The 25962-nt window shown below is 52.4% G+C and overlaps 1 protein-coding gene across 1 annotated transcript; it reads left to right on the top strand.

Moving 5' to 3' along the window:
* Nucleotides 1-5653: 5653 nt before the first annotated feature.
* On the top strand, nucleotides 5654-25848 carry LOC121848112 (CCN family member 4-like). Its single transcript, XM_042332038.1, has 5 exons — nucleotides 5654-6071; nucleotides 15467-15755; nucleotides 22137-22394; nucleotides 23555-23748; nucleotides 25481-25848. The coding sequence occupies exons 1-5, from the start codon at nucleotides 6024-6026 to the stop codon at nucleotides 25778-25780; spliced, it is 1089 nt and encodes a 362-aa protein (XP_042187972.1). The 5' UTR covers nucleotides 5654-6023; the 3' UTR covers nucleotides 25781-25848.
* The last annotated feature ends 114 nt before the right edge of the window (nucleotides 25849-25962 follow it).

Here is a 25962-nt window from a genome sequence, read left to right as displayed (position 1 = left end):
ACAGACACAGAGATACACACTCACAGATACTCAGAGAGAGACACACACTCACAAACACAGAAAGAGAGACACACACTCACAGACACACAGAGATACACATTCACAGACAGAGATACACACTCACAGATACTCAGAGAGATACACACACTGACAAACACAGAGAGAGACACACACACAGACAGGGACACAGAGAGAGAGACACACATAGAGACACAGAGAGAGACACACACACAGACAGGGACACAGAGAGAGACACACATAGAGACACAGAGAGAGACACACACACAGACAGGGACACAGAGAGAGACACACACACAGACAGGGACACAGAGAGAGACACACACAGACAGGGACACAGAGAGAGACACACACACACAGACAGGGACACAGAGAGAGACACACACAGACAGGGACACAGAGAGAGACACACACACAGACAGGGACACAGAGAGAGACACACACACAGACAGGGACACAGAGAGAGACACACACACAGACAGGGACACAGAGAGAAACACACACACAGACAGGGACACAGAGAGAGACACACACACAGACAGGGACACAGAGAGAGACACACACACAGACAGGGACACAGAGAGAGACACACACAGACAGGGACACAGAGAGAGACACACACACAGACAGGGACACAGAGAGAGACACACACACAGACATACAGAGAGAGACACACACACAGACACCAGAGAGACACACACACAGACAGGGACACAGAGAGAGACACACACACAGACAGGGACACAGAGAGAGACACACACACAGACAGGGACACAGAGAGAGACACACACACAGACAGGGACACAGAGAGAGACACACACACAGACAGGGACACAGAGAGAGACACACACACAGACAGGGACACAGAGAGAGACACACACACAGACAGGGACACAGAGAGAGACACACACACAGACAGGGACACAGAGAGAGACACACACACAGACAGGGACACAGAGAGAGACACACACACAGACAGGGACACAGAGAGAGACACACACACAGACAGGGACACAGAGAGAGACACACACACAGACAGGGACACAGAGAGAGACACACACACAAACACACCACCAAACTGGCGATCATTGCTTTCCCACTCAGAGAAGGTAATCTGTGTCTGTCTGTCTGTCTGTCTGTCTGTCTCTGTATGTGTGAGTATGTCTCTCTGTGTCTGTGTGTGTCTCTCTTACTCTCTGTCTGTATGTGTGTATGTCTGTATGTGTGTGTGTGTGTGTTTGTGTGTGTATCTCTCTCTCTCTGTGCCTCTGTCTGTGTATCTCTGTGTGTGTGTCTCTGTCTGTGTATCTGTGTCTGTGTGTGTGTGTCTCTGTCTGTGTATCTCTGTGTCTGTGTGTGTGTCTCTGTCTGTGTATCTCTGTGTCTGTGTGTGTGTGTCTCTGTCTGTGTATCTCTGGTCTGTGTGTGTGTCTCTGTCTGTGTATCTCTGTGTCTGTGTGTGTGTCTCTGTCTGTATATCTCTCTGTGTGTGTGTGTCTCTGTCTGTGTATCTCTGTGTCTGTGTGTGTCTCTGTCTGTATATCTCTCTCTGTGTCTCTATCTCTCTCTCTGTCTAAGTATATGTCTGTGTTTGTGTCTGTGTGTGTGTCTGTGTCTCTCTCTCTCAGTCTGCGTCTGTGTATATCTCTTGGTGTCTGTGTGTGTCTCTCTGTCAGTGTCTCTCTCTGTGTCTGTGTGTGTGTCTGGGTCTCTCTCTCTGTCTGTCTGAGAATACGTGTGTGTGTGTGTCTGTTTGTGTCTCTCTGTGTCTGTATATATGTGTGTGTGACTGTTTGTGTCCCTATTTATGACTATGTATCTGCCTGTATTTGTGCCTCTGACTGTGTGTGTGTAGGTCTGTGTGTCTCTGTGTGTGTATATAAATATACCTGCTATGCCTCTGGGTATGTGTCTCTGTGTCTGTATCTGTCTGTGTCACTGTATGCGTCTCTGTGTGTGTGTGTGTGTGTCTGGGTGTTACTCTGTGTGACTGTGTGTGTGTGTGTGTCTGGGTGTTACTCTGTGTGACTGACTGTCTGTGTGTGTCTGCCTCTATATATGTGTCTGTGTGTGTCTCTCTCTATGTCTCAGTCTTTCTTTGTCAGTGTGTATGTATGTCTCTCTCTCTCTCTGTCTGTGTGTGTGTCTGTGTCTCTTTGTGTGTGTCTGTCTGTGTATGTGTGTGTGTGTATCTCTGTGTGGATGTGTGTCTCAGTCTTCTCTGTGTCTGTGTGTGTATATGTCTGGCTCTGTGTGTGTGTCTCTTTCTGTGTCTGTGAATGTGTGTGTGGGTGTGGGTGTGTGTCTCTGCCTGTGTGTGTGTGTGTGGGGGGGGGTGGGGGGAGGTGTGGGTGTGTGTCTCTGCCTGTGTCAGTGTGTGTGTGGGGGGGGGTGGGGGTGGGGGGGGGGGTGTGGGGTGTGTGTGTCTGTGTGTGTGTGAGTGTGTGTCTCTGCCTGTGTCTGTGTGTGGGTGTGGGTGGGTGTCTCTGCCTGTGTCTGTCTGTGTGTGGGGGTGTGTGTGTGGGTGTGTGTGTGGGTGTGTGTCTCTGCCTGTGTCTGTGTGTGTGGGTGTGTGTGTGGGGGGGGGGGGAGGTGGGTGTGTGTGTGGGTGTGTGGGTGTGGGTGTGTGTGGGGGTGTGGGTGTGGGTGTGTGTGGGTGTGGTGTGTGTGGGTGTGTGGGTGTGTGTGTGGGTGTGTGGGTGTGTGTGTGGGGGTGTGTGGGTGGGTGTGTGCGGGTGTGTGTGCGGGTGTGTGTGTGTCACTTATCACTGACATCGTCAACCTGTCCCTCTCCTGTGGCTCTGTCCCCATTCCCTTAAAAACTGCCACCATCACTCCCACCCTGAAAAAACCCTCTCTTGATGCGTCGCAGCTATCAAGTTACCGGCCCATCTCCAACCTCCCCTTTCTCTCCAAGGTCTTGGAAAGAGTTGTGGCCTCCCAACTGCGCTCTTTCCTCTCCAACCACTCACTATTCGAACCCCTTCAGTCAGGTTTCGGTGCTGCCCATAGCACAGAAACTGCCCTGGTCAAGGTCACCAATGATATCCTGACCATCTGTGACCAGGGCTCCCTCTGCCTCCTCGTCCTCCTCGACCTATCGGCAGCATTCGATACGGTCGACCACGCTATCCTACTCCACCGCTTGTCCTCCCACCTCAACCTTCAAGGCACTGTCCTTGAGTGGTTTAGGTCGTACCTCTCCCACCGTCTTCACTTTGTCTCGACGAATGGCTTCTCCTCCACCCCCCGTACTGTCTCGTGCGGTGTCCCTCAGGGCTCTGTCCTCGGTCCCCTCCTCTTCACCCTCTATATGCTCCCCCTGTGGTGACATCATCCGCAGACATGGAGTTCACTCCCACATGTATGCGGATGACACCCAACTCTACCTTTCCTCCTCTACCCTCAACTCCACGACCCCCGATGTCCTGACAGCTGTCTGTCCAACATCGAGTCCTGGACGAGAGATAACTTCCTTCAGCTCAACGTGCGCAAAACTGAGGCCCTCCTGATTGGCTCACGTCAGCGCCTCCGCACCTCAGGCGCTGACACCATCAGCATCCAAGGCCGCACTCTCCACCTCTCAAAGCCATCAGGAACCTCGGGGTTCCCCTCGACCCTGAGCTGTCCTTTCTCCCTCACATCCGCACCACAACTGGCACCGCCTTCCATCACCTCCGGAACATCGCCAGACTACGGCACTACCTCACCCCTCACGCGGCTGAAACTCTGGTCCACACCTTTATCACCTCAAGGCCGGACTATGGGAACTCTCTCCTCGTCGGCCTTCCCGGCCCTCCCTCCACACTGCAGGTCATTCAGAACTCTGCAGCACGTGTACTGTCCCACACCAGACACCGCGACCACATCACTCCCACCCTCACCCTCGCCCTCACCCTCGCCCTCACCCTCGCCCTCACCCTCACCCTCACCCTCACCCTCACCCTCACCCTCGCTCGCCTCCACTGGCTCCCCATCCCCCAGAGGATTGATTTCAAGATCCTCATCCTCACCTACGAGGCCATTCACGGCCTTGCTCCCTCCTACCTCTCCAACCTACTATCCCGCTACCTACCTGCCCGTACCCTCCGTTCCTCTGGCTCCGGTCTGCTCCACGTCCCCCGCCCCAACCGCCCTACCATCGGTGGCCTTCAGCCTCTCAGCCCCGAGGCTCTGGAACTCCATACCCAGTGCCTTCGCCGCCTCCTCCCTTTCCTCCTTCAAGGCCGGTCTCAAGACCTTTCTCTTTGACCTTCAGCCTTCAGCTCCGCTCTCGACTCTCTTCCCCCTCCTCGCTCCCTCCCTTCCCTCCCCTCACCCTGACCATTTCCCCCCTCCTCACTCCCTCCCTTCCCTCCCCTCACCCTGACCATTTCCCCCACTGCTCGGGTCCTGACCCAACTGTACATCGCCTCGGGACGTCCTCCTGACGTGAAAGGCGCTTTATAAATGGAATCTTGTTGTTGTTTTTGTTGTTGTGTGGGGGTCGGTGTGTGTGGGGGTGTGTGGGTGTGTGTGTGTGGGTGTGGGTGTGTGTGTGGGTGTGTGTGTGGGTGTGTGTGGGGGTGTGTGTGGGTGTGTGGGTGTGGGTGTGTGTGTGGGTGTGTGTGGGGGTGTGTGTGTGGGTGTGTGTGGGGGTGTGTGTGGGTGTGTGTGTGTGGGTGTGGGTGTGTGTGTGGGTGTGTGTGGGGGTGTGTGTGGGTGTGTGTGTGTGGGTGTGGGTGTGTGTGTGGGTGTGTGTGGGGGTGTGTGTGGGTGTGTGTGTGGGTGTGGGTGTGGGGGTGTGTGTGTGTGGGTGTGTGTGTGTGGGTGTGTGTGTGTGTGGGGGTGTGTGTGGGGGGGTGTGTGGGGGTGGGTGTGGGTGTGTGTGGGGGTGTGTGTGTGGGTGTGGGTGTGTGTGGGTGTGTGTGTGGGTGTGTGTGGGGGTGGGTGTGTGTGGGGGTGTGTGGGTGTGTGTGTGGGTGTGTGTGTGGGTGTGTGTGCGGGGGTGTGTGTGGGTGTGTGTGTGGGTGGGTGTGTGGGGGTGTGTGTGGGTGTGTGTGGGTGTGTGTGTGTGTGGGTGTGTGGGGGGTGTGTGGGTGTGTGTGTGGGGGTATGTGTGGGTGTGTGTGTGGGTGTGTGTGTGGGTGTGTGTGTGTGGGTGTGTGTGTGGGTGTGTGTGTGGGTGTGTGTGTGGGTGTGTGTGGGTGTGTGTGTGGGTGTGTGTGTGGGGGTGTGTGGGTGTGTGTGTGGGTGTGTGTGTGGGTGTGTGTGTGGGGGTGTGTGTGGGTGTGTGTGGGGGGGTGTGTGTGGGTGTGTGGGTGTGTGTGGGTGTGTGTGGGGGGTGTGTGTGTGTGTGGGTGTGTGTGTGGGGGTGTGTGTGGGTGTGTGTGTGGGTGTGTGTGTGGGTGTGTGTGTGTCAGTGTGAGAGCGATCTGTGCATATTATGCTTTTACTGTCTGCCTTTCAAACCAATTTGTGACTGCCGACAAGAAACATCAGCTGAGATTAGGGAAATGAAGGGACGATCGCCTGGTTTCTTGTTTCCCAAAGATAAAGTACAGCATTAAACCCCAGAGAGAGAGGGAGAGAGAGGGAGAGGAGAGAGAGAGGGAGAGAGAGAGAGAGGAGGAGAGACAGACATGAACAAGCAACGTGTGGGTGTGTGTATGTGGGTGTGAGCTGTCCCTTTAAATAGCCTCTGGTCTCCAGCACAGAGAGAGAGAGAGGGGGAGCAATGGGAAAGGCTCAGGGAGCAGAGAAAAGTGTAATTGGGAATTATCCTGACATCCAGATGGGTCTGAACATAGTCTGACTTTACTGGGAGAGAGAGAGAGAGGAGAGAGAGAAAGGGGAAAAGAAAGGGAAAGAGAGAGAGAGAGAGAGGCAGAGCTCAGATATAGGCAGTAAGTTGAATGAGTCATTCCTGAGATGGAAATCCCTGGGAAGATGCTGTGAATTGGGGGAAAAAAACAGGAAAGTTTCATGTTTGAGAGTTTCAATGAATTTTCCTCTCTGTCCCAGGAATGAAGGGCTTGTTGCTGTGTGTCATAGTGACTGGCAAACTGGTGCAGGTGAGTCTGAGGCTTGTGTTGTTATATTTATTTATGGTCTTAAACATTTTTTTTAGCATAGGGAGGGGAGAGAGAGAGGGAGAGAGAGAGAGGGGGTGGAGGAGTTCTTAAAGTGGGGGAAAAGTTTCTTGTGCAGAGGATGTTTTGGCAAAGTTTGGGGAAAGTTTTGGCAAAGTTAACCGTAAGAAAAGTTTTTTTGTGGGTGAGTGGGGAGGGGTGGGGGGGGGGAGAGAGAGAAAGTGTCTTACAGTCTCCAAAGACTGTGTGCGTAAATGTGTGTATAAGGAGGAAAATCACAACAGCACAGTAATAATAATAATAATCCCTACATTTGATACAGTTCCTTATCACGTCTTTGAGACGTCTCAAAGCGCTTCACAGGACACACTGTAAAGTGAATTGACTGCGTATTTTGTGGGTGAAATGTATAGAGTACAGTGTAGAGTACGTATATACTCTGTGGGGTCCTGTAGCTCAGCGTTTAGAGCACTCGGCTCGCAAGCGAGAGGACCTGGGTTTGATTCCCGGGTACGGCAAACCTTGGGCAAGTTTCCTTACTCCACCCGCGTCTGTTTACCAGCAGTCAGTAGGAACCCGGTTGCTCATCAATTGGCAGATCACTTTTCACAGGTAATAATCCTTTCATATAAACAACAACAATAATAATTTGGTCACTCAACCCACGACTGTTTGTGAGACGCTGCTGTGCGCAATTGGCTGCTGCGTTTCACCCACAAAATACACAGTCACTACACTTTATAGTATATTCTCTTAATTTGTTGTTGTTGTGAAGCATTTTGAGACGTGATAAGGCGCTATATCAAATGCAAGGATTATTATTAGATTAGATTATGTGCATATATATTCTCCAGTATAGAGATGAGAGGGTGTGGTGTACATTTTGAGATAATAAAGGGAGCGATTTTATGGGGGAGGTGTCACTGGGGGGTGAGAATGGGATGGTTAGAAGGGTTCGAGTCTGAAGAGGGGAGAGTGCTTAGAAGAGAAAGGAGGAGATGAGGGAGGGAGGGAGGGAGGGATAAGAATATACATATTACTCACTCAACGCTTGACGACAAGTTCAAAAACTAGAGGAATGCAGAGTTGATGTAACCCAGACTGGAGATGTGTTGTGATGAGTAAACTTCTACTGATCAAACACGTGGCAAAAAAAAACTTAATGTTGTTTTAGGAACAGGGATGAGGGGTGGGGTGGGAGGAATAAAAAGGAGAGGTGTGTGTGTGTCTGTGTGTGTGGTGGGGGGGGGATTTCATACTTACATAGGAATATTTTATATTTTTTGTTGACAAAATAAAAAAAATTCTGATATCCAGATAATAATAATGATAATAATAATAATAATAATCCTGGCATTTGATCCAGCGCCTCATCACATCTTCAAGACGACTCAAAGTTCTACACAGTATATACTGGTAAAGTGGTTGACTGATTTTGTGGTCGAAAGGCGACAGCCAATTGTGCACAGCAGTGTCCCACAAACATAGATTAAGTGACCAAATTATTATTTTGCTTTTGAAGGGATCATTATCCCCAGAAAGCAATCCGCCAATTGACTAACAACCGGGTTCCTACTGACTGCTGGTAAACAGAGGCGTGTGGAGGAAGGAAATTTGCCTCAGGTTTCACCGCGCCCGGGAATCAAACCCTAACTTTGCTGGAGATTTTAATTATAAAAGAGATCAACAACTGTGTTTCTCAATTTGCGTTGAACTAAAAAAAAATGTCACTCAATCCGCAACTGTTTGTGGGGACGCTGCTGTGGGCAATTGGCTGCCGCGTTCCACCCACAAAATACAGTCAATTCACTTTACAGTATAGTCTGTGAAGCGCTTTGAGACGTCTCAAAGACGTGATAAGGCGCTGTATCAAATGCAAGGATTATTATTATTATAACTCTCTCAGAAACAATGTTTTTATCAGGATTTATTGTTTTCTTAAATCTTCGCTGTGTCCTGACCAACAAACTCCCCCAAAACAAAACAAGGAGTAGTGCGATAGTAGTGTCTGAACTGTAAAAAATTATTGAAAGCTGCAGTGTGGAGAGACAGTAAGAAATTGATAAATCTCAGAGACACATCTGTAAAGGATTTGTTAACATCTGTTTGTTTCTGAGTTTGTGTTAAAAAGGCTCAGAAACCATGTTTTTTTGGGGTGGGGGGGGGATGGGGCGGGTAATTTTTTTTCAATCTTCGCTGCTCCTGAGCCAACAACCGCAATGCTGGCCATTAACCGAGTATTTTGTGGGCAAAACACGACAGCAAATTGCGCACAGCATTGTCCCACAAACAGATGTAGATTGGGTGACCGCATTATTATTGTTCGAATTGTTTTTAAAGGGATTATTCCCCCCGAAAGCGATCCGCCAATCGACTAGCAATCGGGTTACTACTCACTGCGGGTAAACGAGGCGTGCGGAGTAAGGAAATGTTTCGCCCTGACCAGACCCGCCCGGGAATCGAACCCAGGTCCTCTCGCTCGCTCGGCGAGGGCTCTAACCCGAGCTACAGGACATGAAAGGCACAGATTCTTATTGATCCTCGTCTGAGTGCCTGGGCTGGGGGAGTGTGTGTGTGTTGCTGGCTGTAGGGCAGACTTTCCTCACTTCCTCTGATGCTCTCGCTCTCCTCAGGTAGTAACGAGGCTCATGTTCTTTACAACCCATCCTGAGCTCCTGGGGTGAACGCTGCATTTAAAGGGGATATGTCTTACGGGAGAGGGAGTGGGGGGGGGGGGGGGGGGAAGGGCGAAACTGCTTTGGCCAAACTTTGTTTCAAAGGGAGTGTATCATTTTCTTTCAGGGGTCTGTGTATGAGTGTGTGAGTGAATGGGGGGGTGTCTGTGTGTGTGAGTGAGTGTATGTGTGTGAGTGGGGGGGAGGGGGCTCTCTGCGTGTGTGTGTGTGTGTCAGTCAGCCTGGCTCAGTCACTCACGCTCTCGCCTCTGGGTCAGAAGTTTGTGGGTTCAAGCCCCACATCAGGACTCAAATCGCACTCCAAGCTGACGCCCCAATGCGTCTGGGGGCTGTGGGGGGAGGGTGATGGGGGGGGTTGCAGTGTCGCAGTTGCCGTCCTTCGGATGAGCCGGACAGAGAACCTCCCTTCTCTTTTCCGGTAGTGTCCGGGATCTTTAACGGTTCACTGTTTGGCTGAATCCAGGTTTTCGAACCTCCCCTTTAACTCTCTCGGCCACGGTCAAGTTGCCTGAACCTCCCCTTTAACTCTCTCGGCCACGGTCAAGTTGCCTGAATCTCCCCTTTAACTCTCTCGGCCACGGTCAAGTTGCCTGAATCTCCCCTTTAACTCTCTCGGCCACGGTCAAGTTGCCTGAATCTCCCCTTTAACTCTCTCGGCCACGGTCAAGTTGCCTGAATCTCCCCTTTAACTCTCTCGGCCACGGTCAAGTTGCCTGAATCTCCCCTTTAACTCTCTCGGCCACGGTTAAGTTGCCTGAACCTCCCCTTTAACTCTCTCGGCCACGGTCAAGTTGCCTGAACCTCCCCTTTAAACCGCAGCATCTTGTCCACATGTCAATGTGGTCCACGTTTGTGTTTGTCACAAACTCGTGACGGAGTTGAAGGAGAAGGTCCCAACAACAGCGTAATGAGCGCGTTAATGGCACTGTGTAAACGCAAATCATTCTTGTGTTGTAGACAGAGAGAAGGTGGCAAACAGAAAGAGAGAGGGACAGAGAGAGAGGGACAGAGAGAGAGGGACAGAGAGAGAGGGACAGAGAGAGAGGGACAGAGAGAGAGGGACAGAGAGAGAGGGACAGAGAGAGAATGTAATAATAATAATCCTCGCATTTGACACAGCGCCTGATCACATCTTCGAGACGTCTCAAAGCGCTTCACAGGATACACTGTAAAGTGGAGTCCTGTAGCTCAGTGGTTAGAGCACTCGCTTTGCAAGTGAGAGACCTGAGTTCAATCCCAGGCAGAGGGCGAAACCTCGGGCAAGTTTCCTTACTCCACACAGAGCCTAATAATAATCCTCCAAAACCAAAAACAATAATAAATTGGTCATTTTCAATCCACGACTGTTTGTGGGACATTGCTGTGCGCAATTGGCTGCCGCGTTCACCCACAAATATACAGTCAGTTCACTTTACAGTGTGTTCTGTGAAGCGCTTTGGGACGTCCTCCCGACGTGAAAAGCGCTATATCAAATCAAGGATTATTATTATTATTATAAAGGAGTGACTGTATATTTTGTGGGCGAAACGAGACAGAGAGAGAGTGTGGCATTCAGGGAGAGAGACAGAAGCAGAGAGAGAGAGAGAGGGAGAGAACAGTCATGGTTATACTGTGACCTCTGGTAGACCTGGAGAGCATTGCTCTGACCTGAACTGTGTATGTTCATGCCCCACCGCCCCCACCCCCCCACCGCCCCACCCACCCCCACCCCTCGTTGGCAACTGTCAAGTTAAAGTTAAAGCTCACGTTACTAGGATACTGTTTCCTGAGTCAAAGCGTCCAAGTGACTTAGCCAATTGGACTTGGAAGATGAGGGAGTTTCTTGCTCCAAGTTAAAATCATTCACTTGCTCCACAGCTGTTTGTGGGTTGTTGTTGGGTGCAAATTGACAGCCAGGTTACACCCTGCAAAATACAGTCACTACACTTTACAGTAAAATTAATGGGTTAATTTAAGTAATAATGTTATTTTTTGCTGCTGTTTCTAATGCTAATGAGGAGCAAGATCCAAATTTAGTGTCAGCCTGGCCCAGTGGTAGCTCTCTTCCCCCCCCACCCCCCCCCCCCACCCCCCACCCCCTCACCCCCTCTCTCTCTCTCTCTCTCTCTCAGTCAGGAGGTTGTGGGTTCAACCCCCACGTCAGGACTTGGAATCACACAGTCTAAGCTGATGCTCCAATACAGCACTGGGGGGTGGGGGGTGGGGGGGCACTGTGGGGGTGTGGGGGGCACTGTGGGAGGTGCCGTCCTCGGGAGGAGACGTTAACCCGAGGTCCCGTCTGCCTGTTCGGGGGGATGGTAAAGATCCCGCGGGGCTATTGGAAAAGAGAAGGGAATTTCTCTCTCTCTCTCCCGGTGTCCTGGACAACAATCCCCCAAATAATATTGCCCACTCGCCCCACGGCTGTGTGTGGGCACTGCTGTGTGTAATTGGCTGCCGGGTTTCATCCACAAAGTATTCAGTCACTACACTTTACAGTATATTCTGTGAAGCGCTTTGAGATGTCTCAATGACATGATAAGGCACTATATCAAATGCAAGGATTATTATTATTATTTAGATGGTTAGACTCCAGCAGTTACCCCCAATACACACTCTGGGATCCCCAAACTTTAGCTCTCACCAACCTGCGCCTAATACTCGGTAATTAGGTAAAACGGGGGAGAGAGAGGGAACGAGAGGGCATTCCATTCCAGACACTGGCAATTTCCATGTCAAGGTGGAATGCATGGAAACTCGTGGTGATGAGTTTCCGCATGTGTCAGACACCCGGCTGACCAAAAAAACATCAACGCAGCTTCCAAATTCATCATAGCTTTAGGTTCAAAACCATTGGCTTACAATTCAAGGTGGCTCAGAATTGTGAACATTTCTTGGCTGCCGCATTTCGTCCACAAAATACACAGTCACTACACTTTACAGTAATAATAATAATAATCCTTGCATTTGATATAGCGCTTTTCACGTCGGGAGGACGTCCCAAAGCGCTTCACAGAACACACTGTAAAGTGAATTGACTGTATATTTGTGGGCGAACGCGGCAGCCAATTGCGCACAGCAATGTCCCACAAACAGTCGTGGATTGAAAATGACCAATTTATTATTGTTTTTGGTGTTGGAGGATTATTATTAGGCTCTGTGTGGAGTAAGGAAACTTGCCCGAGGTTTCGCCCTCTGCCTGGAATTGAACTCAGGTCTCTCACTTGCAAAGCGAGTGCTTAACCACTGAGCTACAGGACTCCACAGTATATCCTGTGAAGCGCTTTGAGTCGTCTTGAAGATGTGATAAGGCTCTGTATCAAATGTAAGTATTATTGTTAATAATAAGGAGCGAACAGCACAGACCGAGCCAGAGGCACACGAAGGTTTCCCTTAAAAAAGGAAGTGATGAAGAACAACAACAACAAGATTCCATTTATAGAGCGCCTTTCACGTCGGGAGGACGTCCCGAGGCGCTGGAACTGGGAAAGAACTAAGAAAGAGGGAAGGTCAGAGGTTATCGCAGATGACGCACATTTGTGGAGTTGCTGAGTGAACGGCCAATGATCCAGTGCTCACTGTCACTGATGGGCACGAGTTCCTTGTGCTAACTCCCACCTGTGTGACCTGCTAACCCCATATCAACCTGCAGGCTCTGGCCTGCTCCCCGGCCCCCGCCCGGCCCACCCCACCATTGCCGGTCAGGCCTTCAGCCTCTCTGCCCCACCCTCTGGAACTGCATCCCACAGTCCCTCCCCCTCACACCCTACCCCTCGCCTCCCTCAGGGCATGTCTCAAGACCCTCCTCTTTGACCGCGCCTTTGGTCACTGTCCTACCTCCACCCTCCCTGCCCTCCAGCCCCTCCTGATCCCAACCCCCAGCTCGGGTCCAAATACCTAACGGTCCAGCCAGCGCCTTGGGACGTCCTTCCGACGTGAAAGACGCTGTTGAAATGTAAATTGTTAGTCGATGAGGCGATATGATTGCTGTCTAAGGTTCTAAAGGGGCCAAACAATCTGGATCATGATGGGCTGCTTCAACGTGTCCAGAATAGTAAACCAGAGGCCACGGCCTGCGATTGAAGGGCATAAATACAGAACAAGTCCACCAAACACCATTTCAGTGAGCGGATAGTGACCGTGTGGAACAGGCTCCCGGGGAGACGGTGAAGCAGGAAATGTTGATACTTTCAAACGCAGATTAGACAGTTTTCTTTTAGGGAATAATATGATGGGTTACAGCGCACAGGGAGATGGGGACATATGTACATGTGACCACCAGGGAGGTGGAAGGCCAACCGGATGGACCTTGGTCTTTTTTCATCGAGAATTTCTTATGTTCTTATGATTGACAGATCTCTTTCCAGGGGTAATAATCCCTTCAAAAAAACAATAATAATAATAATTTGGTCACTTCAATCCACGACTGTTTGTGGGACGCTGTTGTGCGCAATTGGCTGCCGCGTTTCACCCACAAAAAGATACCGTTAATTCATTTTAGAGTTTATTCTGTGAAGCGCTTTGGTCGCCTCAAAGACATGACACGGCACTGTATCATAGAATCATAGAATCTTATTACACAGAAGGAGGCTATTCTGCCGCTCATTCCTGTGCCGACTCTTTGAAAGAGCCATCGACTGGTCCTACCCTCCCCCCCCCCCCACAACAACACAATGACATCTATAGAGCGTCTTTCACGTCGGGAGGACGTCCCAAAGCAAAGGGGTGAGGGAAGACAGAGAGGTGGGAGGGAGACCAAAGGGACGGTCGAAGAGGAGGGACTTGAGACCGGCCTTGAAGGAGGTGAGGGAGGAAGCGAGGCGAAGGGACCGTGGGATGGAGTTCCAGAGTGTGGGGGCAGAGAGGCTGAAAGCCCAGACACCGATGGTAGGGCGGGTCGGGCAGGAGACATGGAGCAGCCGGAGCCCGATGAACGGAGGGAGGGGGCAGGTTGGTAGGGAGTCAGCAGGTCAGAGAGGTGGGAGGGGGCGAGGCCATGGATGGCCTTAAAGGTGAGGACGAGGATTTTGAACTCGATCCTCTGGGGGATGGGGTGCCAGTGGAATCGGGCGAGGGTGGGAGTGATGGGGTCGGGCGAGGGTGGGAGTGATGGGGTCGGGCGAGGGTGGGGTGATGGGGTCGGGCGAGGATGGGGGTGATGGGGTCGGGCGAGGGTGGGAGTGATGGGGTCGGGCGAGGGTGGGAGTGATGGGGTCGGGCGAGGGTGGGAGTGATGGGGTCGGGCGAGGGTGGGAGTGATGGGGTCGGGCAAGGGTGGGAGTGATGGGGTCGGGTGAGGGTGGGAGTGATGGGTCGGGCGAGGGTGGGAGTGATGGGGTCGGGCGAGGGTGGGAGTGAAGGGGTCTGGCTAGGGTAGGAGTGATGGGGTCGGGCGAGGGTGGGAGTGATTGGGTCGGGCGAGGGTGGGAGTGATGGGGTCGGGCGAGGGTGGGAGTGATTGGGTCGGGCGAGGGTGGGGGTGATGGGGTTGGGCGAGGGTGGGGGTGATGGGGTCTGGCGAGGGTGGGAGTGATGGGGTCGGGCGAGGGTGGGAGTGATGGGGTTGGGCGAGGGTGGGAGTGATGGGGTTGGGCGAGGGTGGGAGTGATGGGGTTGGGCGAGGGTGGGAATGATGGGGTCGGGCGAGGGTGGGAGTGATGGGGTTGGGCGAGGGTGGGAGTGATGGGGTCGGGCGAGGGTGGGAGTGATGGGGTCGGGCAGTCTGGTCGTGAGAGTACATGAGCTGCAGAGTTGTGGATGATCTGCAGGTTGTGAAGGGAAGAGGTGGGAAGGCCGATGAGGAGGGAGTTCCCGTAATCGAGCCTTGAGGTGACGATTGTGTGGGTGGGGGTCTCACCTGAGGGGTGAGGCAGTGGCGGAGTTTGGCAATGGTGCGGATCATCATAATAACTGTGATTTGAATCGACTGTATTTTGTGAGCGAAACACAGGAGCCAATTGCACACGGCAGTGTCCCACAAACAGCTGTGGGTTGAAGTGACCAATTTATTTATTTTGAAGCAATTATTACCCCAGAAATTGATCCTCAATCGACTAACAACCGGATTCCCACTCACTGCCGGTAAACAGAGGGCTGTGGAGTAAGGAAACTTGCCGAAGGTTTCGCTCTGTTCGGGAATCGAACCCGAGTCCTCTCGACTATGGGGGGGTGGGGGGTGGGGGCGCGATGCTGAATTATTTTGTGGTGATTTTCAACTCGATGCAAAACGTAAGTCACTTTATTATATTCAGTCCCTCCCGACCTGCTCTGTCCTGGGCCCGCGACACCCTCCAGTGGCCACATAGGGACCTCTCTCTTCTGCTGCACAGATGTTTGTGAGGTCGGGATATCGGGATTCGAGGCAAAGGCGGGTAATTGGAGTTGAGGTACAGATCAGCCATGTTCCTATAGAATGGCAGAACAGGCTCAAGGGGCTGAATGGCCACCTCCTGCTCCTGTGTTCCTATCAACAACGACAACAACTTGCACTTATATAGCGCCCTCCACTCAGGGCAGCGTCTCAGAGCCCTTAGCAGTGGCGGAGCCCGACCCCGACTCTGTCGTGGACCCGAAATATTGACTCACTTTCCTCTCTCCATAGATGCTGCCTGACCTGCTGAGTGTTCCCGGTGACCTCTGTTTTGTTTCAGATCTGCAGTATTTTGCACTCTAATAATAATAATGATCTCGTCTTCTGCTCAGATCCTCGCTCAGAACTCCACAGCTGCTGCGGGGGCCTTGAGGACCACCGAGAGCCCCATCGACCCCTACAACCGCACCCAGTACTGTCACTGGCCGTGCGCGTGCCCCCTGTCTCCCCCTGACTGTCCCCCGGGGGTCAGCCTGGTGACTGACGGCTGTGACTGCTGTCGGACTTGCGCTAAGCAGCTCGGGGAGTCCTGCACTGAGGCTGACACCTGTGACCCCCACCGTGAGCTCTATTGTGACTACAGCAAAGATCGGCCCCGCTATGAGGTGGGACTATGTGCGCGTAAGTATCCTCCTCCTCCTCCACTGCCAGCCCAGGGGTGGGAGGGGTGGGTGGGGGGGGTGGAGAGATCCCAGCCCTGAGAGCGAGAGGGGGAGTGGGTGGGGGAGTGGAGGGAGAGACCCCAGCCTGGGGGCGCGAGGGGGCAGTGGGAGTGGGGGGAGTGGAGGGGGAGACCCCAGCCTGGGGCGGGAGGGTTGGGTGGGGAGGGGAGTGGAGGGAGAGACCCCATCCTGGGGGCGAGAGGGGGAGTGGAGGGAGAGACCCCAGCCTGGGGCAGGAGGGTGGGGAGGGGAGTGGAGGGAGAGACCCCATCCTGGGGATGAGAGGGGAAGTGGAGGGGGAGACCCCAGCCTGGGGGCGAGAGGGGGGAGTGGGCCACCGCTGTGTGCAATTGGCTGCTGTGTTTCACCCACAAACTACACAGTTACGTTACTGTTGACTCTGGAAAGCGCTTTGAGACGTCTTGTGATGAGGCGTTGGATCAAATACAATTATTATTATGATTGTTATTATTATTATTATGGTTGTTGTTGTTGTTGCTATTGTTGTTATTATTGTGGTTGTTATTGTTGTTGTTATTGTTGTTGCTGTTATTCTGGTTATTGTTGTTATTATTCTGGTTGTTGTTGTTGTTCTGGTTGTTGTCGTTGTTGTTATCGTTCTGGTTGTTGTTGTTTTGGTTGTTATTGTTGTTGTTATTGACACTCTTGCCCCCATCACTTCCCGCACTGTCTCCTACTCTCGCTCCTCCCCCTGGTACACCACCCACCTCCGCTCACTGAAGAGCCCGGTGCGGGGCCGCTGAACGCACCTGCGTCAAATCTGGCCTAACGGTCCACCGACAAATCTGGCTGGACCTCCTCAAAATCTACCGCTCCACTCTAGCCTCGGCCAAGTTGTCCTTCTACTCCAGAATAATCCTGGAGGCGAAGAACAACCCCAGGCTACTGTTTTCCACCACATCCCGACTCCTCCGTCCCCCCGCCACCCCGCGCAGGTCATCTCCTCCAACCTTCACTGCGAGGAGATGCTGGATTTCCTTGAATCCAAGATCAAGGGAATCCGCTCCGCGGTCACTTCCCCTCCAACTTCCACCCACCCCCACCCCTTCCCTCCCACACTCCGACTCCTACCCATCCTCCCCTACACACCTTTGTACCCGTTTCCCCACCCTCTGTCACCAAACTCATCCTATCCCTGAAACCCACCACCTGCTCCCTTGACCCCATCCCCACTCCACTCCTTATCTCCCAGCTCCACCTCCTGCCCCACATATCACAGACATCATCAACCTGTCCCTCTCCTCTGGCTCTGTCCCCATTCCATTAAAAACTGCCATCATCACTCCCACCTTAAAAAAACCCTCCCTTGATGCGTCGCAGCTATCAAGTTACCGGCCCATCTCCAACCTCCCCTTTCTCTCCAAGGTCTTGGAAAGAGTTGTCGCCTCCCAACTGCGCTCTTTCCTTTCCACCCATTCTCTTTTTGAACCCCTTCAGTCGGGTTTCCGTGCTGCCCATAGCACAGAAACTGCCCTGGTCAAGGTCACCAATGATATCCTGACCATCTGTGACCAGGGCTCCCTCTGTCTCCTCGTCCTCCTCGACCTATCGGCAGCATTCGATACGGTCGACCACGCTATCCTACTCCACCGCTTGTCCTCCCACCTCAACCTTCAAGGCCCTGTCCTTGAGTGGTTTAGGTCGTACCTCTCCCACCGTCTTCACTTTGTCTCAACGAATGGCTTCTCCTCCACCCCCCGTACTGTCTCATGTGGTGTCCCTCAGGGCTCTGTCCTCGGTCCCCTCCTCTTCACCCTCTATATGCTCCCCCTGTGGTGACATCATCCGCAGACATGGAGTTAACTTCCACATGTATGCGGATGACACCCAACTCTACCTTTCCTCCTCTACTCTCAACTCCACGACCCCCGATGTCCTGACAGCTGCCTGTCCGACATCGAGTCCTGGACGAGAGACAACTTTCTTCAGCTCAACGTGCGAAAAACCGAGGCCCTCCTGATTGGCTCACGTCAGCGCCTCCGCACCTCAGGCGCTGACACCATCAGCATCCAAGGCTGCACTCTCCACCTCTCAAAGCCGTCAGGAACCTCGGCGTTTTGTTCGACCCTGAGCTGTCCTTTCTCCCTCACATCCGCACCACAACTGGCACCGCCTTCCATCACCTTCGGAACATCGCCAGACTACGGCACTACCTCACCCCTCACGCGGCTGAAACCCTGGTTCACGCCTTTGTCACCTCAAGGCTGGACTATGGGAACTCTCTCCTCGTCGGCCTTCCCGGCCCTCCCTCCACACTGCAGGTCATTCAGAACTCTGCAGCTCGTGTACTGTCCCGCACCAGGCTTCGGGACCACATCACTCCCACCCTCGCTCGCCTCCACTGGCTCCCCATCCCCCAGAGGATTGATTTCAAGATCCTCATCCTCACCTACAAGGCCATTCACGGCCTTGCTCCCTCCTACCTCTCCAACCTACTATCCCCCTACCTACCTGCCCGTACCCTCCGTTCCTCTGGCTCTGGTCTGCTCCACGTCCCCCGCCCAACCGCCCTACCATCGGTGGTCGGGCCTTCAGCCTCTCAGCCCCTCGGCTCTGGAACTCCATCCCCCAGTGCCTTCGCCGCTTCCTCCCTTTCCTCCTTCAAGGCCGGTCTCAAAACCTTTCTCTTTGACCGTGCCTTCAGCTCCCCTCTCGACTCTCTTCCCCCTCCTCGCTCCCTCCCTTCCCTCCCCTCACCCTGACCATTTCCCCCTCCTTGCTCCCTCCCTTCCCTCACCTTGACCATTTCCCCCCTGCTCGGGTCATGACCCAACTGTGCAGCGCCTTGGGACGTCCTCCTGACGTGAAAGGCGCTTTATAAATGGAATCTTGTTGTTGTTGTTGTTATTCTGGTTGTTTTTGATATTGTTGTTGTTGTTGTTCTGGTTGTTGTTTCATAGATCCATAGAATGTTACGGCACAGGAGGCCATTCGGCCCATTGAGTCTGTGCGGCTCTTTGACAGAGCGTCACTTTCACTGACCCCAATCACCAGCTTTCTCCCCATAACCCCACAAACCCGTCTTCCCCGATACCTGTCCAGTTCTCTCTTAAAAGCTGTTATGGAATCGGACTTCACTGCCCTTTCGGGCGGATCATTCCAAATTCCAACAACTCACTGAGTGAAAACATTTCTTCTAACCTCCCCTCTGCTTCTTTTGGTGATATCTTCAGACTGTGACCGCGGGTCAGACACACCTACCAGCGGAAACAGCTTTCCCTATCTCGCCTGTCAGAACCTTCCGTGATCTTGAAGACCTCTATCGGGTCCCCGCGTAACCTTCTCTGCTCTAATGGGAAAAGTCCTAACGTCTCCACTGTCCTCATAGCTAAGGTTCCCCATTCCTGGTATCATTCTCGTGAATCTCCTCTGTACCCTTTCCAGTGCCTTAATGTCCTTCCTGAGGTAATGTGCCCAGAACTGGACGCAGTACTCCAGCTGAGGCCTAACCAGTGTTTTGTACAGATTAACCATAACCCCTACTCTTATACTCTATGCCCTACTAATAAAGCTCAGTACACCAAATGCCTTTTTTACTGCCCTATCTACCTGTCCCGATACCTTTAATGATTCGCTTACTTGAACACCCAGATCTCTCTGTACGTTCACCCCCTTAAGATTGAGCTCCAAGTCTATATTGCCTCCTATCATTCTTCCTACCTAAGTGTATCACCTCACACTTATCCACATTGAAATCCATCTGCCACATGTCAGCCCATTCCACCATTCTGTGTATGTCTGTCTGCAGTTGGTTACAGTCCTCCTCACTATTTACTACCCGACCTGACTCTGTATCATCTGCAAACTTGGAAATAGTGCTCTCTATGCCCAAGTCCAGATCATTAATATATATTAGAAAGAGCAGTGGTCCCAATACCGATCCCTGGGGGACACCGCTGCACACCTCCTTCCATTTCGAGAAACACCCATTAACCACCACCTTCTGCTTTCTGTCACTCAGTCAGTTCCTAATCCAAACTGCCACTGTCCCCTTAATACTGTGGGCCTCTAATTTTTTTATTAACCTCTTATGCGGTACTGTGTCAAAAGCCTTTTTGAAATCCATGTAAATAACGTCACCGCATTTCCCTCATCAACCCTCGCAGTCACCTCTTCAAAAAATTCTATTAGATTTGTTAGGCAAGATTTGCCTTTAACAAATCCATGTTGGCTGTCTCTAATTACCTCGTGTTCCTCTAAGTAGAGATTTATTTTGTCCCGGATTACGGTCTCCAGTAGCTTTCCTATTACCGAAGTTAGGCTGACTGGCCTGTAATTTCCGGGTTTGTCTTTCTGCCCCTTTTTGTAGAGGGGGTAACATTAGCCACTCTCCAGTCTCTTGGCACCACTCCTGTGTCCAATGACGATTGAAATATAATGGCCAAAGCCTCCGCTATTTGAACCCGTATCTCCCACAGCAACCTTGGGTGACAGCCATCTGGTCCTGGTGACTTATCAATTTTGAGCCCAGTCAACCTTTTCAGAACTTCCTCTCTGTCGATAGTAATCTGATCTATGTCCTCTGCCCTCTCACCCAATGCTGCAGCATTTGGGACATCCGTTTCCGTTGTGAAGACAGATGCAAAGTACTCATTTAGTACATCAGCCATCCCTCTGCCTCCACAACAAGATGGCCGTCATTGCCTTTGATTGGCCCCACCCTACCTTTAACTAACCTTTTTTCCTTTATGTGCTTGTAAAATATTTTAGGATTCCCCTTTATGTTACCCGCTAACCTCTTCTCATGTCTGTCTTATCACTCTTTTAAGGTCACTCCTGCATTCTCTATAATGCGCTTTGCTATCCTCAGTGTCTTGCATCTTCCAATTGTCGTACGCCATCTTCTTCTTTTTCATCCTCAACAGAATATCCCTGGCCATCGAGCCGGGCTTGGTTGTCGCACATTTCCCTGTTGTGGGAATATATCTATTTAGACCCTGAGCTATCGTATCTTTGAAGATCTCCTATTGCTCATGAGTCGTGTTACCTGCCATTCTCACTTGCCAGTCCACCAACTCTCACTCCCTCTTTACCCCATCAATATTAGCCCTTTTCCAGTCAACCATTTTCACCCTCGACTGTACTTTGTCCCTGTTCATGAGTAATCTAAACCTAATAATATTATGGTCACTGTTGTTGTTATTGTTCTGGTTGGGTTGCAGACCTGGTTGTTGTTGTTGTTGTTGTTGTTGTTATTGTTCTGGTTGGGTTGCAGACCTGGTTGTTGTTGTTGTTGTTGTTGTTGTTATTGTTCTGGTTGGGTTGCAGACCTGGTTGTTGTTGTTGTTGTTGTTGTTATTGTTCTGGTTGGGTTGCAGACCTGGTTGTTGTTGTTGTTGTTGTGTTGTTGTTGTTGTTGTTATTGTTCTGGTTGGGTTGCAGATCTGGTTGTTGTTGTTGTTGTTATTGTTCTGGTTGGGTTGCAGATCTGGTTGTTGTTGTTGTTGTTGTTGTGTTGTTGTTGTTGTTGTTGTTATTGTTCTGGTTGGGTTGCAGACCTGGTTGTTGTTGTTGTTGTTGTGTTGTTGTTGTTGTTGTTGTTCTGGTTGGGTTGCAGACCTGGTTGTTGTTGTTGTTGTTGTTATTGTTCTGGTTGGGTTGCAGACCTGGTTGTTGTTGTTGTTGTTGTTGTTATTGTTCTGGTTGGGTTGCAGACCTGGTTGTTGTTGTTGTTGTGTTGTTGTTGTTGTTGTTGTTATTGTTCTGGTTGGGTTGCAGATCTGGTTGGCGTTGTTGTTGTTGTTGTTGTTGTGTTGTTGTTGTGTTGTTGTTATTGTTCTGGTTGGGTTGCAGACCTGGTTGTTGTTGTTGTTGTGTGTTGTTGTTGTTATTGTTCTGGTTGGGTTGCAGATCTGGTTGTTGTTGTTGTTGTTATTGTTCTGGTTGGGTTGCAGACCTGGTTGTTGTTGTTGTTGTTGTTGTTATTGTTCTGGTTGGGTTGCAGACCTGGTTGTTGTTGTTGTTGTTGTGTTGTTGTTGTTGTTGTTGTTATTGTTCTGGTTGGGTTGCAGACCTGGTTGTTGTTGTTGTTGTTGTTATTGTTCTGGTTGGGTTGCAGACCTGGTTGTTGTTGTTGTTGTTGTTGTTGTTGTGTTGTTGTTGTTGTTATTGTTCTGGTTGGGTTGCAGACCTGGTTGTTGTTGTTGTTGTTGTTATTGTTCTGGTTGGGTTGCAGACCTGGTTGTTGTTGTTGTTGTTGTTGTTGTTGTTGTGTTGTTGTTGTTGTTATTGTTCTGGTTGGGTTGCAGACCTGGTTGTTGTTGTTGTTGTTGTTATTGTTCTGGTTGGGTTGCAGACCTGGTTGTTGTTGTTGTTGCAGATCTGGTTGGCGTTGGCTGTGAGCTGAATGGGCGACGTTTTGCCAATGGACAGAACTTTCAGCCCAACTGCAAGTACAAGTGCACGTGTGTGAATGGTGCCATTGGCTGTGTACCCGCGTGTCGCCAGTCCCGCCCCCCCCTCGTGTGGTGCCAACACCCCAAGAGTGTCCGGCTGCTCGGCCGCTGCTGTGAGCAGTGGATCTGTGACCAGTCAAAGCGTCTCCGCAAACCGGCGCCGCGACACGTGTCCATGTCAGGTACGTGACTGGGCGGGGCTTCAGTGTGTGGGCGGGACTTTGGTATGTGGGCGGGGCTTCAGTGTGTGGGCGGGACTTTGTTATGTGGGCGGGGCTTCAGTGTGTGGGCGGGACTTTGGTATGTGGGCTGGGCTTCAGTGTGTGGGCGGGACTTTGGTATGTGGGCGGGGCTTCAGTGTGTGGGCGGGACTTTGGTATGTGGGCGGGGCTTCAGTGTGTGGGCGGGACTTTGGTATGTGGGCGGGGCTTCCGTGTGTGGGCGGGACTTTGGTATGTGGGCTGGGCTTCAGTGTGTGGGCGGGACTTTGGTATGTGGGCGGGGCTTCAGTGTGTGGGCGGGACTTTGGTATGTGGGCGGGGCTTCAGTGTGTGGGCAGGGCTTTGGTATGGGGCGGGCTTCAGTGTGTGGGCGGGGCTTTGGTATGTGGGCGGGGCTTCAGGGCCTTGAGACTGTTTCCCCGGTTGGAGAATCTAAAACTTGGGTCATAGTCTCAGGGTTAAGGATCAGCCGTTTTGGATTGAGTTGAGGAAACATTTCTTCACTCAGAGGGCAGTGAATTTATGGAATTCTCTACCGCAGAGGCCGTGGATCTCAGTCAGTCCTTAAACTTATTCAAGGCTGAGGTTGTAGATTTCTGAAGGATGGAGGGATTAAGGGATATGGGGATAGGGCGGGTAATGGGATTAGGTTAGAAGATCAGCCACGATCTTATTAAATGGCGGGCACAGGCTCGAGGGGCTGAATGGCCAACTCCTGCTCCTAATTCTTATGTTCTTAAGAACAACTTGCACTTACAGAGCGCCCTCCACGCAGGATAGCGCCACAGAGCGCTTCACCATGTTAAGGTGGAGCTTCACTATGTCAAGGTGGGGCTTCACTATATCAGGGTGGGGCCTCACTATGTCAGGGCGGGGCCTCACTATATCAGGGCGGGGCCTCGCTATATCAGGGCGGGGCCTCACTATATCAGGGCGGGGCCTCACTATATTATCAAAAACAAGTGACATTGTCGCAGTGGTTCTCAGGTGGGGAGGACGTCCGAAGGCGCTGTCAGGTACATCACGGTGGGAGGGGAGGGGAGGACAAGCCGGCTCCGGCTTTCATCCCTGTCTCTATGCCAACGCTAACCCCCTGCCTCACTCCCCCCCCCCACCCACAGCGTACGGCGGGGACTCGGAGGTTTGGCGTAAGAACTGCCTGGTGCAGACCACGGGCTGGAGCGCCTGCAGCAAGACGTGTGGGATGGGCATCTCCACCCGAGTCTCCAACGATAACCAACACTGTCACCTGGGCAAGGAGCGACGCCTCTGCCTCCTCAGGCCATGTGACGTGGACATCACCGAGCACATCAAGGTCAGAGCCTCAGCCCACACACACCTCACACACTGCGCCCGGGGGCAGGAACCAACAAGGCTTATTATGGGGCTCGAACCCACAACCTTCTGACACAGAAGAGGCGAGTCTGGCTGCCACCTTTCATAGGGAGAGAAAGAGGGGGCGAGAGAGAGAGAGAGAGAGAGAGAGAGAGGGGGAGGTCCTGGAAGCCAATCTATCACCACTCTGGCCCAAAATGCTGTAAATCTGAAAGAAAAACAGACGTCGCTGGGAACACTCAACAACAACAACAGGATTACATTTGTTTAGCGCCTTTCACGTCGGGAGGACGTTCCCAAGGAGCTGGACTGAGTACAGCATTTCAGACCCGAGCTGGGGTCAGGGGGGGAAGGGGGAGGAGGGTGGCCAATGGCATGGTTGAAGAGGAGGGTCTTGAGGCAGGACTTGAAGGAGGCTACGGAGGGGGCGAGGCGGAGTGACTGGGGGATGGAATTCCAGAGGTTGGGGGCAGAGTGGCTGAAGGCTGTCCCGCCAATGGTGGGGCGGGGGACGTGGAGCAGTCAGAGCCGGGTGAGTGGAGGGAGCGGGCGGGTTGGTAGGGGGTTAGGAGGTCGCAGAGATAGGGTGGGGCGAGGCCATGGAGGGCTTTGTATGTGAGGACCAGGATCTTGAACTGGATCCTCTGAAGGATAGAGAGCCAATGGAGTCGGACGAGAGTGGGGGAGATGGGGTCACGGAGTTTGGTGCGGGAGAGGACACGGGCGGCAGAGTTCTGGATTATCTGCAGCTGTGGAGGGAGGGGTTGGGAAGGCCGACAAGTAGGGAGTTTGCATAGTCGAGCCTCGAGGTGATGAAGGTATGAACAAGAGTTTCAGAGGCCTGAGGGGTGAGGGAGTGACAGAGTCGGGCGATGTTACGGAGGTGAGGGAAGGCAGAGTGGGTCATGACTTGAATGTGGGGGAGAAAAGACAGATGAGGGTCGAACAAGACACCCAGTTGGTGGTTGGTGAGTTGTCGTGAGCAACCATGGAGGTTGATGTTGCCGGAGCCTGAGGTGCAGAGGCGCTGGTGTGAGCTGATCAGGAGGGCCTCAGTCTTGTTCACATTCAACGAGTGAGTCAGCGTTCGGATCCACGACAGTCGTTGGAAACACTCAGCAGGTCAGGCAGCATCTATGGAGGGAGGAAAATGAGTCAACGTTGGCTTACTTTCCTCTCTCCATAGATGCTGCCTGACCTGCTGAGGGTTCCCAGCGACTTGTTTTGTGCAGTAACAGGGATCTGCCTCTAGGCGGCAGCATTGTGCTGTGTAACTCAGACGCAGCGTGACAGTGCCCCCTCCTGGCTGAGGGGAGGACTGCACCCACCCTGAACCGTTTTGTGACACATTCATACGACACAATCCCTGCATCTGATACAGATCCTGATCATCAGCCTCAGAGCGCTTCGCAGCATATACCGTAAAGTGTGGTGACTGTGTATTTGTAGGTAAACGCAGCGCTCTCTCTCCCCTCTCCCCCTCTCTCTCCCTCTAATCCCCCTCTCATTCTCTCCACTCTCCCTCTCTCTTTTCCCCCACTCTCTCTCCCCCTCTACCCTTCTCTCTCTCCCTCCTCTCCCTCCCCCCCTCTCTCCCCGCCCCGCATCTCTCCCCTTGCTCTCTCCCCCTCCCACCTCTCTCTTCCCCTCTCCCCCCTCTTCCCTCTCTCTCCTGCTGGTCTCTGACTGTTGTTGTTGTTGTTTACCCACAGCCGGGGAAGCGATGCCTGAGTGTGCTGAAGCAGACGGAGCCTCTACACTACACACTGTCGGGGTGTGTGAGCCGCCGCTCGTATCGGCCCAAGTACTGCGGGGGGTGCACAGATGAGCGTTGCTGTGGCCCCCTGAGGACCAGAACCATCCCCGTGACCTTCACCTGCCCCGACGGCACCTCCTTCTCCAAGGACCTCATGTGGATCAACTCGTGTTTCTGTAACCTGGGCTGTCAGAACCCCAACGACATCTTTACTGACCTGTCGTACTACCCCTCATACAGCGAGGTCAGCAACTGACAAGAACAACAACAACTCACATCTGTACAGCGTCCATCACCTGGGGAGGACATCCCAAGGCTCTGGATAGTCAGGGATTTGGACCCGAGCTGGGGGTTGGGCTCGGGGGGGGGGGGGGGGTGGAAGGCAGGGAGGGTGGGGGTAGGATGGTGTCCGAAGGCGAGGTCGATGATGAAGATCTT

The sequence above is a fragment of the Callorhinchus milii genome, unplaced genomic scaffold (genome assembly GCF_018977255.1).
Source record: "Callorhinchus milii isolate IMCB2004 unplaced genomic scaffold, IMCB_Cmil_1.0 Scaffold2, whole genome shotgun sequence".
Lineage (NCBI taxonomy): Eukaryota > Metazoa > Chordata > Chondrichthyes > Chimaeriformes > Callorhinchidae > Callorhinchus > Callorhinchus milii.
This window is presented reverse-complemented; position numbering and strand designations above follow the sequence as displayed.

What these genes read in the sequence shown, in the direction of transcription:
- LOC121848112 (XM_042332038.1), top strand. Translation starts at nt 6,024, where the DNA reads ATGAAGGGCTTGTTGCTGTGTGTCATAGTGACTGGCAAACTGGTGCAG. An exon ending in TGAGGTGGGACTATGTGCGC is followed by an intron (nt 15,756 to 22,136) that starts GTAAGTATCCTC and finishes TTGTTGTTGCAG; the next exon opens with ATCTGGTTGGCGTTGGCTGT. An exon ending in ACATCACCGAGCACATCAAG is followed by an intron (nt 23,749 to 25,480) that starts GTCAGAGCCTCA and finishes GTTTACCCACAG; the next exon opens with CCGGGGAAGCGATGCCTGAG.